Consider the following 19939-nt stretch of genomic DNA (forward strand, 5'->3'; position numbering starts at 1 on the left):
AAGCAATAGCTTTTACGTCACACTGATATTTTATGGATATATTTTCTTTATCCTGAATAAAAAGAATTAAAAAGACCATAAATGAGAAGTTAGAAACAGACCGCAGGCTGTTCATTGAATGAAATGTTTTATTTAGAAAATTTCAATGTATTTTGATAAGAATAAGTTTATAAAAATGTATAATGAACTTGCATTTTGAAACTGGGTTAGAGCACAGTCTTTCTAAATCTCTAGTACAACTCCAGTACTAAAAATCTCTGGAGAAAAAGACTAAATAATTTAGGGAGCTGGCTATGAGCCAGATCTTTCAAATCCTCTCCAATGTTCACTACAAAATGTTATGCCATGAGTCTGAATGACTGTAATGTTATTGAGAGGAGTGTCTATTATCTCTATTACTTAAAAAAAAATATTTTTGAGGAAGGAGGGTGCCAAAATGCTGTCATCTGTCTCTTCTCCATTGGCCATAGCAATGAAGGGAGTTCTGTTTTGCTGTTTAATCTTCCAGCACATCTTGGCCAGAAATAAAATGTCACTTCATTTACTTTGTCAATTCAGTGTTTTTAAGTGGCCTTTCCTGATGGATCCAAGACATCTTTCATCCTTTTTTCCTGTAGTAAGGCGATACAGATCAGTTCCGATAATCTGATGCATCAAAACTAATGTTGGCATCTCTCTTGGGGGGAAAAGAAAGAAAAAGAACAAACTAAAAAAACAAAGCCAAAAAAAACCCCACAAACAAACAAAAAAACACCACTCTAATAACAATAATGAGTAATTATTTTTCTGAAACTGAATGTAGATATTTAAAATTTATATAGTTCTACTTTAGATGCCATATTTTTGACAGTAAATACATAAATTCCATCAGCTATCGGGATACATAATGTAGGGGAAAAAAAATGTTGGATATCTGAACTGGTAAGAAAATGGGCTTATCTTAGGTATTTAAGGAATGAAAGAACAGATTTTAACTATGTGGGGAATGAAATAAAAGAACAGGTTAAATTGTCCTTTTGTAGCACATTTCATTTAGGGAGGAGGAAGTTACCTGAAGCATTGCTTCTATCCAAAATTTAATGGAAATCAGGGAATTTTGCCCCAAAGCAGGATTTGGTTGGTACGTTGTAAAATATTTTCAGAACTGAAGCCTAGCAGAAAGATGATAAAAATACTATCTTCATCTGACACTGTTCAGTTTTGTTAGGGTGGGAGTATGCTGACTTTGAAGGAAGTCATAATCGTAGAATTTCAGTCTGGTAAAGTGGGCAATTTTACACCTATGAAACTTTACGCATATGAGGCTTGTAGTCCATGCTGAAATTACTGTTCCCAAGTGTGTGGCCAAGAATCTCCTGAGTTCTAGGTTAGACCTCTCATCGCTAGACTCAAGGAGCCATCTCTTTGCCTCCGAATGTAAAACTAGGAATCTGTGACTTTAAAAAATGTATGCTAAGGTTGTATGTGTAACAAATGTGTTTGTCTTTGCACAGTGGATAAATCATCTCCTCACCTGCAAGTCACAGTTATTTGCTCAGAGTAGTCTGTGAAGTTGGTAGTTTAACATGCATTGGATTTGGTGTATGCATAATAGATTTAGCCTTTAACAGCCTGGCACAGTTTGCGTTTGTCCCAACTGGCTTTCCCAATTGGGAACTTTGATCTGATACCTTTCACATTTATAGATTCCTAAGGAGTAAGTGTGATACAGTCTTGATATGACTGATTCCAGTTTACAGCTCAAGTCAGCTACAATTACTTTATCAGAGAACTTGCTATTATTGTTTCTATTTTTGATTAGAATCACTTCAAGTTTTTGATCTCACAAAGACGCTGAAAATGTGTGCTGTAGAACTGCAGATTAAATGAGCTGTTATAACAAAAAGTACTTAGTAAAGCTAGAAAACTTCTTAAGTCAAATGATGGCAACGGGAAGTTTCTGAGCAGTGGAGCTTCAACAGATGTTTACCCTGTAGTTAAGGAACCACTTCTTGATACTTTTTTTTATTTAAAAATCTCCATATCTTTCACATGGAGCTTTTTCTACATGCTATTTAAATTTATGATATGACAGTTTCTGATAGCTTTAGTTTAGGAAAGGAAAGTGGCGGCTGCTTATGAAGCCTCAGGACTCAATTCTGCTTTGTCAGTGCTTACAAAAGCAAATTTCTCTTGCTTTCTGTGTGTATTAGCCTAACAGAGAACCAATTTCTGTAATGAAATTTCAGGTTTGGATTCTACACTTTTTTTAAGGAAATTGAATTGTGATGAGAAAACAGGATTATTTTCAACCCAGATCTTTGGAAATGTTTTCTGAAGTTCTCTAATTTCAGATTCTTCCAATTCCAAGTATTTTTTCATATACTTTTCAGACTTTTTAGTGTACTTCATTTTCATATGTCATTTCCAAAGGAAATCAGAGCATTATTTACATCTCTTTTTAGATCCTCCAGTTTATATTCTTAGAGATTAACTTCTTTTTACTTTCTTAGTTTGAAGAATGGAAAATTCTATAGCTCTGAACCACATAATTTTACCGTGAGAGCACCATTTTGTTTAAGAACAGTCTTCTTGATTAAAGCAAATTTACAATTTATTTTTTTTTAAAGATCCTAAGAAAGGGGCTTCAGAATTTATATTGTGTATGACCTACTAATCTGCAACTCAAAGTAATGTTAGTGCTTTCCAGAATGTCAGCCTTTCCCAATTGATTATCTTTAACATGGAGCAAATCTACATTTCTGCCTGGGCTCTAACATTTTTTTCATGTTCCCATGTGCTTACAACATCCTTACTTCTATCCAGGAGGTCAGTTTATTTTTCTTATAACCCACACACAGAATGCCCTCTGCTGTCAGCTCTCATTACTGCCCACCAAGAGAACTGGAGGTTTTGACTCATCGTATGTTGCCCTTTGGTAGGGGAAGCAGGTGATGCTGTGGGGAAGGAGTGCTTACATGGTGAGTGAGCAGTAAATGCAATGTTGCCAACTCTCTGGTATCTCAGGAAAAAGCACCTCTGGGGCCGTAGTTCTCCTTGGTGAAAAGAGGAAATGCGTTCCATTCAAGAGAAGTCTGTAATAAAGTAAAAGACAACATAGTCATAGGCATAGAAAGAACAGTGATCCACAGCATGGTCTTAAATCCCATGTAAACTCATTTTAATCCAAACACATTGGCATATGCCTTACAGGCTTCTTTGTGAAGTGAAAGCCCTACTGAACAGGGGTATTTACAGTCAAAGTCAAATTTAGAGAGCAGAGAATATATGCACTCCATATGCTAGGCCTTCTATATTCTCCTATGCAACTGTATACCTCTTTCCCATTACCATTTTTTTTCTCTTCTAATGACATGTTTGCTGTAGATATAAAGACTAGTTAAATCATATTTGAAATTCAGCTGTGTAATGAATATCCTGCTGTCTCATTTGGGCTTCCTTGCTGCACAGAAGTACAGGCAACTTTTACTAGCAGTATGAAATAAACAGGGATTTGCTCATTGCTCTCCAAAAGCAGCTTCTATAAGCTAACAGTGACTTTTAGATACTATGCTGATTCTGATAATTCTTTGCAGTTGCTAGAGCGCTAGATCTTTGTTTATCTTCTGTCACGAAATAGGAGTCATGAAGATTCTCTGATTTTCATTTCCTCAGACAATTTGAAACACTCGGTCACTTTTTTTTTTTTGGTGGGAAAAATGCTATAATGTAGAAACTTCCATACATTAAAGAATACGTGTTCTAAATCAGAGCAGACTACTTTTTGAGACAGTAAAAACAGTAGTGTTTCACCCAGAACAATCCTAAGGAATAGGCTTTTTTGATAGCAAAGATCTAGTCCAAGTGCTAATATTTCATGTAATGTTACTATTTATTTCTGATGTTGGGCAACTCTTTGCAAATACTAACATTAGAACTGAGAAGGAATATAAAAATGGTTACACCTTAAACTCATGGAAGATCAGCATGAACAAAGCAAAATGGTTTCTTTGAGTGGACTCAGGAACAGAATTTGTTTTCTTACCTGCTCGTATGCAGCTTCAGTAAGGTGAGTTGAAACTGTCGGGATATTCAGGCTAAAATCAAAAACACTAATAACGCAAATGCTCTCAGTTTCATAAAATTAACTGTGAGTTGAATTCTCACTCATAGATAGAAAGAGGTCTTCAGCACCTAAGTGTTGTTCTCCCTCAAATCCAGATTGTCAGTATGTTTCTGGGTTTTGTTAGGAAATCCCACAGAGCTGATAATTTGAATGACCTGTCATGCAATAGGTAGGAACTGAAGTAAAAACTTTGGACATGAGGGACCCCAACATAAAATGAGCCGGCAGTGTCACTCATAGCCCAGAAAGACAACCATGTCCTGGGCTGCATCAGAAGGAACTTGACCAGCAGGTCAAAGGAGGTGATCCTGCCCTTCTACTCTGCCCTCGTGAGATCTCACTTGGAGTATTGTGTGCAGTTCTGGTGTCCTCAGAATAAAAAGGACATGGAACTGTTGGAACAAGTCCAGAAGAGGGCCATGGGGATGATCAGGAAGCTGGAGCAGCTCCTATATGAAGACAGGCTGAGAAAGTTGGGGCTGTTCAGCCTGGAGAAGAGAAGGCTGTGTGGAGACCTCATAGCAGCCTTGCAGGGACCTGTAAGGGTGCTGGAGAGGGACTCTTCATCAGGGACTGTAGTGACAGAACAAGGGGCAATGGATTCAAACTTAAACAGGGGAAGTTCAGGTTAGATATAAGGAAGAAGTTCTTTACTGTGAGACTGGCAAGGCACTGGAATGGGTTGCCCAAGGAAGTTGTGAATGCTCCATCCCTGGCGGTGTTCAAGGCTGATCTTAAGTTCCTTTCCAACCCTAACTATTCTATGATTCTATGATCAGTGTGTTTTTCTAGAACCATGTTTCCCAAATTTTCTCTGATGGTTCCAGCAATTCTTGTCCTTCAGACCTGTGAAGAACAACCTGCAGTGATTGTTGTCTAGCCCTTACTTGGTAGACCTGTTGCTGAAATTGCAATGTTCTCTCATATCTGCTTTTTCTAATTTATATTTTCCTTTTGAATTTCAGACTTATCAATGAGTCTTTGAGGGACCAGTTGCTAGTTACCATACAGAAGACTTTCACATACACCCGAACCCAGGCACAGCACCTCTTCATTATCCTCATGGAGTGCATGAAGAAGAAGGAGCTGGTATGTCCACACTTTCCTTAGATGCAAAGAGGGAGAGCTCAGTGCATTGTTCAGATCAATCTTTCAGGTGGCTGTTGAAGCATTTCATAAACACTGTGATCCAGAGACTCTAGAAAGTTATTGTATTGTGCTGACTTTTGTTTGCCTTAATCTGATTAAAATTCTACCTCATTCAACTACAGAAAACCTCATGAGGAAGCATAATTGTTTATCTGTCACTGGTATCCTATTTTAATGGTGCTATAGAATTCACAAGTATCACTAGAGCTATTTATTATTGAGATGTGTGACATGAGAAGAAAACAGCTTGCCTCCAAGACTTCTATTCTGCAGCATCAAGACTATCCCTTTAATGCGTGCTTATGCTGTCTTGAAGAACACAAGATCTGTCAAAAGTTTCAGGGAGCTCCATCGGGCTGCTTTTGCAGAAGTAGTTTTGAAGCAAAATCACATTGTAAAAAACCTGGGAATCAATTCCAGGGGTTTAAAATGAATTGAGTAGATGTGCTTCAATTCTGTAACTTAATCTTTCTTCTAAGCTTTGTTCTAAGCTCATATCGCAGCTTCCTGGAATTCCAAGCTGATGACAGTCTGCAACACTTAGTGTAGGGTAACACATAAGGGGAAATACTAGCTCAGAAGTTTCATTTTCTGAAACTGAGTTTTTGTGACTTCAGCTTCTGCATTGCCTTTTAACTGAAGTTGAAAGTATGGCATAGAGTAGCTAATACCACTGGAGGAGAACAGGGAAAGAGTTAGGAAGTGTTAAAAAAAAAAAAAAAAAAAGCTGCCCTTCTACTCAGAACTTTGCAAAAGTTCTGATTAGAAGGCCATGCAGAGGGACCTTGACACGCTTGTGAGGTGGGCTGATGCCAACCTTATGAAGTTTAACCATGACAAGTGCAAGGTCCTACAGGTGGGTCAGAGCAATCCCAGGCACAGCTACAGATTGGGCGGAGAAGAGATTCAGAGCAGCCCTGTGGAGAAGGACTTGGGGGTGTTGGTCAGTGAGAAACTGAACATGAGCCGGCTTCAGTGTGCGCTCACAGCCCAGAAAGACAACCATGTCCTGGGCTGCATCAAGAGGAGCATGACCAGCAGGTCGAAGGAGGTGATCCTGCCCTTCTACTCTGCTCTCGTGAGACCTCACTTGAGTATTGTGTGCAGTTCTGGTGTCCTCAACATAAAAAGGACATGGAACTGTTGGAACAAGTCCAGAAGAGGGCCACGAGGATGATCAGGGGACTGGAGCAGCTCCCGTATGAAGACAGGCTGAGAAAGTTGGGGCTGTTCAGCCTGGAGAAGAGAAGGCTGCATGGAGACCTCATAGCAGCCTTGCAGGGGCCTGTAAGGGTGCTGGAGAGGGACTATTTATGAGGGACTGTAATGACAGGACAAGGGGCAATGGGTTCAAACTTAAACAGGGGAAGTTCAGGTTAGATATAAAGAAGAAGTTCTTTACTGTGAGACTGGCAAGGCACTGGAATGGGTTGCCCAAGGAAGTTGTGAATGCTCCATCCTTGGCGGTGTTCAAGGCCAGGTTGGATGAGGCCTTGAGTGCCATGGTTTAGTGTGAGGTGTCCCTGCCCTTGGCAGAGGGGTTGGAACTTGGTGATCTTAAGTTCCTTTCCAACCCTAACTATTCTATGATTCTATGATTCTATAAAATAGAAGATACTTCTTTATATGATTTAACTTGCCAGAAGCCCAGTATTCTGTTCAGTAACCAACAGTTCATGCATCCATCAAAAAGTGTTCAGCCTTCCTCATTATTTATGTATGAACATGACTATCTTTACATGTATCACAATGACCTGGCATGTTCCTGGGACAATGGCATAAAGGAGATGATCCTCAGGACAACTTCTGATGGAAGACATGACAGCAGCATGCAGTTCCATTACGCCATTGCAATGTATATGGCTCATGATACTGGACAGCAGTCCCTGCTGCCTTCTTCCTCCCTCAACGAGAATTCAAACTGTATAGTAGCCTTTAAACACGCTTTAGCTATTCACAATCAGTCAATGCAGCCGATAAGGTATAGACTAGCCCCTTCAAACTTTTATGTTTTCTGTTAATATAAATAACAGTAATACCAATAACAATAACGATAATATGTACGTGTAGGACTTACTTGTGAACCAGTGTTCTGCATAGAAACATAAAAAATACTTAGTGATAGAAGATGGAAGAAAGGAATGCTGAAGTGAGAAAAGGAGAGAGGGAGAGCAAAAGGGAGGGACCAAGGGAGGCAAGAAGGAGGAAAGGCACAAAGGTAGGAAGGTAGGAAGGAACAAGGAATAGAAAGTAAAGGCAGACATTGAATTACCAAGACATCTAATTCCAGAACTGGTTGTCAGGCTTTGAACAAATTTTGCTACTGCAGAGTTAACTGTGGTGATTTTGTCTGCGGTGTTCACATCAGGACTTTTATTCCAAGCAAGGTTGCGCATTTGTTACAAGTTTCTTTGCAGAAGTGTAACCTCTGTCACCACTGATGTTCTTTACCTCCATGTCTTGTAAAGAGCTATTAGCCAGGGGATGGCTGGCCCAAATTTAGTGTTCTGATTTTGAATTAATACCACTAACCCAACCATATATAAAGGCAATACAGTAAAACAAGTGTTTCTCCCTGTTGCCTTAGCTGTATTCAAGGTGTTAATTTTAACATGTAAGAAAGATTTTGTGTCTGAGGTGTGGTTGCTAGGCTAGTGGTGTCTTTTAAGACTCATAACCTTGTATGTGAATGTAAAAGAAAGATGATACTCACAATGATGATGATAGCATTACCAGAAGAGATGGATGACCTTGGAGATTTGAAGAATTCCCAGGAGTGAGTGGTGACTTCACTGGTTCTAGAAAGCCAGATGTTCCATATTTCCACATCTGTCCCAGCCCTGGTCCCTCCTCAGGCTTGACCTTCTGATTTGGTTATGTATATGATATGACAAACACTGCTTGATGAACTGACTTCATCATTGGTCTGATCTCCCGTCTCCCTGAAGAAACAAATAGAAGGAAGATTCAAAAGACTGTCTCAAAGAGCTCAGCAGCAGCCAAGTTGATCATGGCTGTTCATGATCAGTGTGCTTGCTTGCCTGCCTGACTTTGTGGATGCTGAATTTGTAAATAGTGCAGGAGAGCCTTGTCGTATTATGGTGACATTGAACAATTAACTGCAAATGTGTACAGGAAGGAATATGGTCTTACAGTAAAGTAAGAAATACAGATGAATGACAGATGTGGAAAGAGAAAATAAAGTGCAAGTTAATCTTTGGAAAGGAAAAAAAGACTCTCTTTCAAAAAAAAAATTTCCTACTCTACATACTTAGAATTTGGAAAAAGATTGGTATCTCTTTTATGCATTTGATGTAAGTGTGGTAGCCAGGGAAAAAGCGTAATCATAACAAAAATTATCAACTTCACAGAACATCAGATTTTTCAAGTACTGACTCGACTCTTAAAGAGTGGTCTTCGAATTGTATGCCCAGGGAGTATCATTATTGTGATGTGCAATGTTCCATTTATTTGATAAAGTTCATTTGTTGAATAATATGTGAGTACACAAGCTGGATGATAAGGTGAGGCCATAGCAGAGGAGAGATCTGAGTCTGTTAGGTTTGCAAGACAGAGCAAATTCCACTTCCTAATTTAATGAGTAGTTTGATTAAATCTTAAACTTAGCTGTGTTGATACTGCAAGCATCAGAGTTTATATTCAAAGATGTATATTGACTGAGGTGCTTAATGAAGTCTGTGGTATAAAAATGTGTTTAAAATGAAGTAGACTATACAGGTCTGTGTGTATAACCATAGGTTACAAGAGTAGGAGAGCATTTTGTATATAATTTATGGAGATTCTCTACTATCACATTTACTTAGAATTCTTAAAAAAAGTTCCTAAAATAGGAGCATGAAGGTTTATGAAAGCTGAGTGGGCAGGAGGCAGTTTTGTAAGGTCCAGGCCACACATTTTCCACCATGAACATTTTTTCTTCATGTTCCCATTCGTGCAGCTCATGAGAAGCTAAAACAGGCCATTTGATGATAACCTTGCCTGTCACACGGGGAAGAGGGGAGAAACGTACTTGCTAATATCTAATCTTAATCTCCCCTCTTTCATCTTCAAGCCATTCCCCCTTGTCCTGTCGCTAACTTGCAGCTCCAGTGCTGTCAGATTAAACAAAGCAGGTGTCATGCTGAAGTAGCTGGGTGCATTTAGCTCAGATCAGGACAACCTGCATTACACAGGTGTTTGCTGTTTACTGTGGTTTCATCTCAAACAGCAATGGATCCAAACTCTCAGAAATGTACAGTGCATGATCACGCTAATACAGGTTTTTGACCCAGCTTACTGGTTACTTACCCAAAGTACTGAGAAGCTATTGAGTAATTTAGCAGTTTCTTTTCTGTTTGGACTATGAATAAGAGCTATTTAGTGGTTTTAGTTTTGTCTGACTGAAAAGTCTCGAGTAAACCTGCTATGTTTCTGGAGAACTTTATGCTGAAAAGAGCTTGACTTGATCATATACTGGCTGCAAAAAACATTGTGCTTTTCAGCTGGATGTGCAGGCTCAGTGAATTTATATGCTAATTAAACACCATCTGCAACTGTTTATTAGCATACACATAGATATGCTCCAAATTAAATATTAGCTAAATCAAATGGACTTTTAAGAATTTACCAGCAAATTGTCACTTCATTTCTTTGGCCCTTCCCAAAGTTTAAAAAGATCATTCAGATTTATGTTTTTAAAGAAAACTGGCTTCTAAAACAACAACAAAAAATATTTCAGCTATGACATTTAGTGATGATGGAATCTTTTTTATAGAGGAGGCAGAGGGAGGCTTGGTGATTTCTTAAACAGTAAAAGTCGGCTGTAGTTCCCTCAGTATAATTGCCGTGAATAGCATGTAATTTAGCAGTGGAGATCTGGAGCAGGAAAGCATCATGTAACTACTGGCCTGTTGGTTGCTGAAGGAACTCCTATCTCTCTCATGGAAGCACTCTGTGAGATTTCCAGCAAAAAGTGTACTGATGGAGGTGCCAGGTATCTTCAGCAGTGACTGTAGCAGCTCTCTTAATTTTGATGGTTACATCTCCTATCCAGTCAGCATAAATCAGTAGGATTAGTCAAGACTTAGACACTACTTCCGCAAGTGTTAAGATGATGAGTACCAGGCACTTTTAACTTCTTCATGCCTTATTTGGTTTCTTTTTGGTAACGAGATAAAAAGGTATTTTGTTTTTTCAGCTGCCAAGTCAGATGAAGTTAGTTCGTCTTTGCACTGATTCTGCAGAGAACAAAATCTAACCCTAGGACCAGGTTTTTTGTTTCAGTAATTCAGAGAACAAGTTTCTCAAGCAAAGCAAGCAAGCAAGAAAAAAAAAAAAAAAAAACACCAAACAAACAAAAAAAAACCAACCAACAAAAAAATCTGGTTTATTACACTAAAGCCTTGTAAAGCTTTTGATCCTACCAGCTGCTTTTCTGCTGCTACCAGATGAGGTAGAGCTTCTGCTAACAGAAAGCACAAGAATGTCAGGCCCACTGCTGAAGCAAAAGTGCACAGTTTAAGCAGTTATTTGGTCCATCTTGAACCTCTGCAGTGCCATCTTCAGCCTAAGTCCACAAAGTCCAGTATTCCTTTTGTTGCTTACACTCAGTAAGCAGATATTTTCTGTTTAATTTCTTGCATGCTGCCTGCACAATTATCACAGGCAGTCACCTAGAAGGTACTAGTGCAACTTACTACAAATCTTTTCATACATATTCAATGATTAAAATTACAGCTACAGAAATTAAATTTAGAATGTTTCTGTTCACTCTAAAAATATAAGCTTGTGAAAATACACATTACCTCAGATACACTATTACCAAGTAATTCTGGGAAATGCACACAGAATACTTATGCAGCTTTGTCAATTGTCCCAGTAATGAAAGTGAAGGCAAAACAGCAACTTCCACATTAGAAAATATAGACCAATATTGCAGTCAGGGAGTTGAAGGGTTCGATGCTGTTACAACTGCACAATAACTCCACAATGCTGTTCAGAATCCTGGCTCTATTATGTCTGGGAGCTGTAATTTCTTTTGTATTTCTTAGAAAATATAATTACTATTTCTTTGGCTTCAGATGGAGCATGAAGACCCATTCATTACTGCTATAATGTCTTGGTCATAGACAAGGAGCTCACTGTATGAGATGCAGATTCTGTGTAGGTATAGTAGTGACTGCAAATTTACTGTCCAATAGGAATATCTTACATTAAGTGAGCTGTCTTCTCCAAGTATTACCTACTTAGCCTCACCAGCAAACCAGCTAGGAAACTAATGGTTTGTGACTATTTTTGCTGCTTTTTTCTCTGTGTTATCGTGACATTGTTGTCAACCTAAATACAGAATAAGCATATGCCTGTGTCACATTGCAAAGCAACCCGAGCACCTATGTACTGTCAGACTATTTGAAAAACTGTTGCAAAGCAAAACTAAAAATCGAAGTTTAAGTTAGAGAAAGAGTCCCTAACTTCAATACCATTGTCATTAGGAAAATGACTTGCAAGAAATAATATTTCAGTATATGCAGCTGTGGGAATGACCAAACTGAATTCTTGTTTTCCTAAAGTAACAGAATATTAAGTCTATCCATCTCCGTGATGAGCTTTTTACATGACTCATGGCTTTTTTTATTAAACTTTCTCTTGAAAAACAATTCAGTTTTACATTGGTTAGTTTCTGTGAGTAAGAAATGGTTTACAATTAAATTATTTCACTAAAAGCCTAGAATGACATTATTTTGCTTGGCTGTTTTTTCAGAAATTTACCTACTCAGGACCACTAGTTTAGCAGAGGAGCAGAGATGTTGCAGACCCAAGGTTAGGTGCCACAAGGAGCCTATTCCTTTAAGAGTAAAAATATATGAGACTGCTATTTGCTGCTAGTTCTTAGTTTCCCAGAATGAGCTAATAGGACATACATGGGAACGCTCACCCACATAAAGACCCGAGTCTACTGAGACTCTTCACTGCAAAACAAAGCTCAAATGGTACGCACCATTTGTTTGTGGGTAACAGCTGCTTTGGGACCAGTGGTGTTAATAAACTCCTGTATGCTAGGTTTCAATCAGTCTTACCCCCTACTAATTGGGGTTCAGGTGTCAGAACCTTCCAGGTGATAAATCTTCATTATTTTATTCACAGTGCTACTCATGTCCCTTTCTACTTATTTAAGTCATACTATGTTTTCAGAAGGATACCTATAAATGTAGTGTCTTGCCAATAGTTCCAGGAACCCTGTCAGTAATAGAAGAGATGGAGAAAGTGAACTACATCACATTTACTCCACATTTCTTTCCTGAATCAGGGTGATGGAAGAGCTCAGATTACACCAATGTTTGAATGAAAAGGCCTATCTTATCACTCAAACTTATTTCTCTCTTGGTCACTGTTCTTAACCAGTTCCAACGCTGCAAGTCTACCTGGAAACACATCTGTGTTTATCATCACAGTCTGTTGATATACATAGCCTTTTCTGTTCAGTCATTACAGGGTTGACATTGCTGTCTCAGTCTGGAAGAAAAGCTAACAATGACAGGGGAAGCCAAACATTTACACTAATTTCTGTCAAATGATTTTCTGTGCACCCAGATGGCTCTTCCATTGCGGAATTGCTGCCTTTCTTATAAGCACTGATTTTTCTCTCTCCTTTTTTTTTTCTTCTTTTTTGTTCCCTGCTTTTTACCAGACAATGAGTTTATGGCAAATTATTGGATCAAACTAAAATTTAAATTGTTGTAGTGCTACCACAACATGGAAAGAGATGTAAAATTTAAAAACTTTGCAACCAACATTCTAACTCCTCCCCTCATATCTGTTCCCTCTTATTTCCTCATGTGGAAATCTCTTTCTTACTCTTCAGAATAGCAGACTACTTAATTTAGGTTTTCCCTAAACATAATTCTCTCTAATCTTTTTATTTCCTAATTTCCTTTTATTTGGCCATCCCCTTTCTTCTGCATTATTATCCATTGACTCACCTGCTCACTTTGATCTTTATCATGCTTCTACATCAAGCAGCTTTTTCCCTGAGTTAAATGAGACTATTAATTGCAAGAAAAAAGGAAATGCTTCCCCTCTTATCTGAACCATTTTGAGGTTTTGCATAACTCATCTCCTTTAATGTTTTGTTTTATCAAACTCTCATTTTTGTTTTCAGGGTAATTTTACTGTGAAATATTCAGGTAGGCCCAGATTAATAACAATGGTCAATGTGTACTCTGAGAGAAACTGCTTGTTTTGCAGAACCAACCCGTGCTCTCTAACCGTAGAGTTTCAGGTTGTATTCACAATTGCATCTGCTTTTTTGTAGAAAAGGGAGATCTTTTATCTGACTTACATAACTGAGATACATACAAAGAATTTGTGTGTTTGTCAGAGGTGGGATTTAAATGCATTAAAAAAAATCTGGAGGTAGCAGGGGAAAAAAAAAAAATCACTTTGAATTAATTTTAAATTGCCGTACATTTTCTCCTGGTGTCATAGTGAAATGATGGTGAGAAACAGCTACATCTCTAAAAGCATGAATAAATTGCAGCATTCTGAAGATGCTATGAATACAGTATGTAAAGAGAGCACACTTGGCTGCCTTCTCTGCTGTCATCACTGCTACCCTGTTTTTTAACTCTGTCTTCAACCATCCATTGTCTAGTCAACAGGCACTGTCAATCTGAGGTGTAGAGAATGATTTTTCTGCTTCATTTCTTGTCTCCTTCATGCCAGTGGATAAAATGCCTTTCTGTTCATGTGTGCACTGCACTCTCTGCTTATTTGGTGGTGGTTCCTCTTTCTACAAAATACAAGCTAAAATCTTAGTATGTTTCAGCTCACTCTTCATACTCCAAAGTGGTTGAGGTTAACCCTACTGTGAAAAACTAAACGTTCACATGTAATAGAATATTTTAGAGATACCAGGTACAGCCTGGTGCTCAATAGCTATTCAAATTCAATCCTGGGCCCTTATACTGGCCTCGAACAGAAGCTCCTCCTCTGCGGTGTTTTTGAAGTCCTAGAAAAAGTAGTGGGGTGGGAGGGAAGGACTCAGTTTTTTGGTTAGAGAAGACATAACAAGAGTAACTGAATATGCTAGTACTTGGGAAAAATTATGTCCTGTGATTAATTTCACCAAACACTGTTTTAAAACTATTTCAAAACAGGTTTTTATGTTAATTAGTATCCTATGACCTGGCAAATTTGCAGTTAATGCACAGTGTGGCTGCTGACCCTACCTATTGCTCTTTTTTTCTCAATCTAGGGGTAAAATCAACTTCATCCATGTAGAGCACAAACCTGTTTGCAGTATAACAGCTCATACTGATGAAGTTTTATTGTTTACATATCCAGCTAGGCCTGAGTATAGCTTTCAGTTTGGCAATATCTTCCCTCTTCACCATCTGCTCGACTTTCCTCTTATCTGGTCCTTTGATTTGGCAGCTTCCATTAAGGAGACCACATGTACACATGTCCATGCATATGGACCGCTGTATCACAGTATCACAGTATGTTAGAGATTGGAAGGGACCTCAAAAGATCATCTAGTCCAATCCCCCTGCCAGAGCAGGAACACCTAAATAAGGTTACATAGGAATGTGTCCAGGCGGGTTTTTACCCCTGTGTTTACATGCATACAGAATTTGGAAAGTCCAAAGTGGCAGTGTAGTATCTGTGTCTCTCAGTGTGTGAATAATTTCTGAAAGTCTGTCTGGTATTCACTGCTGTCAGGTAAGGCATTATTACCTGACTTCACCTATGGAAGAGCAATGCAGTATCAGCATGATGGCAGGAAACAACAGAATGTATCATACTAGGTTAAACAGAACCTGTTGAGCCAGAAACTACATGGAGGAAAGAGAAAGAGAAAGGTAATCTGTCAAACATGAATTAAGCTGGTGCTAAACAGAAAGCGGAATTTTTTAAAACAAGTGCTTTTGGTAGAGTTTAAGGTCAGATAATATTATTCATGCTCACCTCCTACCTTGCTTTCTATCCTTTCTTTCCCTTTTGCCCCCTTCCATCTTTTTGCTTTTTTTTACTTGCTTGCTACTTGCCCTGCCTGAAAATCAGGTTCCTACCCTGCTGGACTGTAATTACTGCTGGCAAGTATCACAGTGTGCTGCAGTCTCTGTGCCTGCAGAGAAAGTCTGTTTTGGCTCAGTGATTTCCTAGCATATTTTCCTAGGAAGAATTAGGACACAGCTAGGACTTTTTCTCGTAGGTTAATCCTGGTCTAATTACAATCTTCAGTAAAATCTGCAGTGAGGTAGAGGGAAGACCTTTCTATGGTTTTTGGGCAGGCTTTTCCTACATTTGAGGGCAAACCTCAGGCATTTTAGTCAGGCAGGTTTTTGTGGAGATGGATGAGAGGTAGCCTGGTAACACAGGGTTTTGAATGATGGGTCCCAACTACCTTCTGCTGAATGGAGCCCAGAGCAGTAGAGCTGGTGGTCCTTACCTGGCTGCCCCAAGAATCTGAAGTATCTGCTACCTATTGTGCTTTACTTTGCAAGTAGATCACTATGGACGTATCAAAAGAAATACAGACATTAGAGTTAAATTTAGCAAGACTCTGGATGCCTATTAACGCTGCTTTTGCAGCTTGTTGGTGCAACCTTTATTGGTGACTCAAAGACATTTTTGCTTGTCTGTTTCAGGTGTGTTTTCATCTGAAGGTTTAACTCTTCAGTGCAATGCAATACAGTTTTGTATTTGTAAGGGGTGTTAACACCAGTTTCTATTATATTTGTAAAGAAGAGAAAGAAAAATATATAAAAAAAAAGCTTTCTGTTGGAAGTCATAGTTGTTCGTTGAGATGCCTCAGGCAATCACCTGAAAAAGTTATTTCAAACCAATAAATAGTGTGAACACCAAGCAAAGAAAGGAGAAAATAAAAAAAAATAAAAAAAAAAGATTAAAAAAGAGACCAATCCCAAAATACCCAATGTGGTGGCAGAGGACCAGAAAAGAAATGGTTTTTTAAAATAATTGGGTTTAACATCAACTGTTGAAACTACCAGCTACATGAAAGTAATAATGTGGTCCAAATCCCTGAGACAAAAGAGCACTTGATTTTTTTATTTTTTATTTCTTTGGATGTAAATCTGCCTTTTACTCAAAAGAAATAGCTGGGTAGAGTAAATGGCAGGTGTTTTCTCTAATACAATTCCATTACGCTCAGAAAAATAAAAAAACATTTTAAGATGCAGTTTGAATCAGATCAGCATAAAGAAATTTTTTCAGTTTAAACTAATATTCTTTTTTTTACCAGCAATGCAAATGAATGGCTAGTGTTAGTCTGACTAATACTGAAACGCTTACCTGATTTTCTTTTGGCAGGGTAATCAAGTCTTAAGTACACATTACTTTTTAAACCCAACTTCTTGTTTGTTTTGATTTTTGGGGGTTTTTTTATAATTAAATGTTCTGGATTTCATATACACATCTTACTAGATAGGTTTTCCTTTTCTTTTTTCACTGGAATTGTAGAGAGGCTAGGACTCAACAACAGGCTTAAGCACCACTACAGTAGGTCTTTTGAAAGGTGAACGGGCTCTTAGGCGCTCTCCCTTCCCGTCATTTAAAGAAGACCTTCCTTTTTGTTTAGTTATTAATTCGGTTTCTGAGTCTTTAATTTACTGTTATTTTTGCATCTCAGTGGCAGACGTTCATCCAGCAAGAGGTAGCTGGCAATATAGTTTACTGACCCAGATATTTTCCTTTAGCACAGCAGTTTTATATACGTTAGTGCAGTAGAATCTATAGCCCATTCCAACAGGGCTCTGTTGGACAGGGCTCTGTCTGTCAGGACACTCAAGTCAGTGTCCTAGTTCAGCAGCATCAATGTGGTGTTTCTCATTCTCTGCAGTAATTTACCCACCAGCATACTTGTAAATGGCAACTAGCAAGATATCAAATATATTTAAGACTCTTAAAACTAAATTAGTATGTTGCAAACATAAAATTCTTACATGTTAATTGGGAGAAATCACCAGAACAGGTCTCCAGCAAGATAGACAGACACTTTTTTTGAGACCAAACAATATTGAATATTTCTAAGTGTAAAGTCTGCAGAAATACTTCAGGATGTGTCCCTATTTCCTCATGCCTCTGACTACAAATGTTAAAGGATGCTAGAAAAACTACAGGGGCTGTGTAAGCAGAAAAGTAAATTCATGTTTTAGGAACAGTTGCTGTCTCAACATAACTGTACTCATAAAATGCAACAAAATCCATGCTTTCATTCTGGAAAGGTCAAGAGAGCCTTTCACACAAGGCACTAGGATCTCATCCAGGTACAAATTGGATGGTTTTGTTTCAGTGTGTTACAAAGCTTGATTATTTTCTCCTTTTATCCACATTTGAATCTGGCAGGAAAAAACAAGGGGCAGCTTTTGGGATGCATTTCCAATAGAAGTTGTGAAAAAAGGCAGGGGGCACATACAGCCCTGAATCATTAAGGAATCATTCAGGCATGAAAGCAGCCTAACATGAAGCTTCTTTGGATAAGAAATACAGGTCTGCTGGAGATACGTGGGTTTCCTCACAGGCTGTTGGTCTCAAACTCAAAACACAGCAGTGATATTCCTTAATTCCTGCCGCATTGTTCCTGGGTCATGAATAGTTAGTGAAGGAGAACTGTAAGCTGCAACTACATGGTTTAGTAATGATCTGGCTTCGCCAGGTAAAGTACAGGTGATGATGAGGCAAATGCTTCAGTAGCCAGCATGCTGCAGCTTTAAGCCTCATCTCCCAAAATTCATTCTGCAGAGCCATGCATGCTAAAATATTTTCATTTAGCTGTTTAAAAGCAAATGTCGCTATACTAAAATATCTCTGACATCAAGTAGTGAAAGCAACAAACACAACTTGCGGAGATACAAGGTGAACAAGATACATGTGAAGAATGCTGCAGATCAGGACTTAGATTTTATCAACAGAGATAAAGATTATATTGGCAGTGTGACAATGCTGGCTCCTTGCCTAATTACAGTACAGTCCTATTTTAAATCCTCCACTTTGTGAATGAACAAAAACATGGATCAAGCTTTAGGGCAATAGTGGAAAGAAGAAACAATTCATCTTCCCAAAACCATGGTAAACCATGGCAAACCATGGCAGGGCAAAGACCTGCTTGTAAGGTCCAGATTGATAAAAAGCTGTTTCACTAGGTTGGGAGGCAAAGGATGTTCAAAGGATAACTAGCTGTGAGAAGTGTTCATTTGTAGTCAGGTTTTCTGCTGTGTTCATGCAGTTTTGGCTGCTTATAAGCCCAGTCTCCAGCCAAACTTTTTTTGGGGGGGTTCGTGGTGAGTTGTAGCTGATAGCCTCACACAATAACTTTAACTTTGATTAAGCCTACTTGCTGAGCATCTGCCTGGACCAAAGCTCCATTAATTCAAACAGGAGTGCACCAGTCACAGAGACAAAGTAGCTATGAATAGTTACAGTTAACCTAAACCATAAGGAGAGATTGAACAGACCTGTTTACCACCTTAAAAGATTTTGTGCATTCAAAACAGGTAAAAGTCCAAAGTATCAGCTAAGTCTTTGAGCTGCTGAACTTGCAGCACTTTGGAATGAAGTATCGTGATATTTTGCATTGGTTCTGTCTAAAATTCTAGTTCAGTGTTGGGCATGATCCCCCAAATGGTAATAGTTCTGGTATGAGTCTGAGCATTCTTTCTGCTTCCATCTTTTTTCCCCAGTTATTTATCTATTTTATTAATTGAATTCACTAGACCTCTTACTAATAAAGTAACAGTTACTGTGGAAAGACATCCTTTTTATTCTAATGTCACTAAATTACATAGTTCTGTTTTATTTTTAACAGAGCGGCAATTTGTTCTGCTGAAGTGGGTTTTTCTGAAGCATGCAGGGAGGAGGGATGAAAGAGAAGTTGGAAATTTAGGATTATATGGGGTCTGATACATGCAAAGTGCTTCACTTAGTTTTCCTGTGGTGAAAAGCTGTTCTGTGCTTGCAATTTATATGAGGCCTTTTAATTAAGCTGGAGTTCACTGAGCATGTGTTTATTTTGAGATGTACTTTGTTCTTCTGCTGAACTCCTGTTGTTCAGTATTTTTAGTCCCTGATGTGCAGACTGCTTCACCTTTGGCCCACACGCAATGATGCAAACTAGACATTCCTAGCATTAGCTGATCCAGTTGCCAGGCTGTCACACTTCTCTTCAGTGCTACGGAGATGCCTGTTGCTGCAAAAATCATGTAGGAAATTGCAAACCATTGTGAGGATGTTATGAACAGACTGTTTTGTGACAATACTGTATTCACCCACTTCTTGCCAGCACCTCCTGGAGCTGCCCATGAGAAGGGAGATGTTCCTCTTTCCTGCTGGGTTGGATAGGAAGGTCTTTCTCTTCCTTCTGCCTTTTGACCTGCCTGGCTGGCTGCTAACCTCTGTGGCACAGTTTGTCATCTGTGGCATGGGAAGCACATCATGAACCATGTACAGTGGAGAGGCTGCTCTCTTCAGCTCACGTTTTTATTGTGTTTTGGGATGGGATCTATATAGAAATGTGTATTTCTACCCACATGACCTGTGCTCTACAGGTCAGACAAGCAGACAGCCTGTACTGCAGGGAAGCTTCCTTGCCAGTTGTTGAGGAGATAAGAAAAAACCACCAGGAATCACTTCTCATTCTGAGGAAAAGGTGGTCAAACACTGGAACAA

General features: G+C 38.8%; 1 protein-coding gene across 2 annotated transcripts in view; it reads left to right on the plus strand.

Annotated features, from left to right (window-relative positions):
• TRPM3 (transient receptor potential cation channel subfamily M member 3) overlaps positions 1-19939 on the plus strand; it is a gene marked incomplete at both ends in the record, with an annotated part of 379891 nt that overhangs the window by 291247 nt on the left and 68705 nt on the right. For both annotated transcript variants that reach the window (XM_080637491.1, XM_080637492.1), the window contains one exon: positions 5071-5194. In XM_080637491.1, coding sequence (XP_080493617.1) covers positions 5071-5194 — 124 coding nt within the window. The remainder of the gene's footprint in view (positions 1-5070; positions 5195-19939) is intronic.

The sequence above is a fragment of the Psittacula echo genome (assembly GCF_963264785.1).
Source record: "Psittacula echo genome assembly, chromosome: Z".
In the NCBI taxonomy this organism is placed as follows: domain Eukaryota; kingdom Metazoa; phylum Chordata; class Aves; order Psittaciformes; family Psittacidae; genus Psittacula; species Psittacula echo.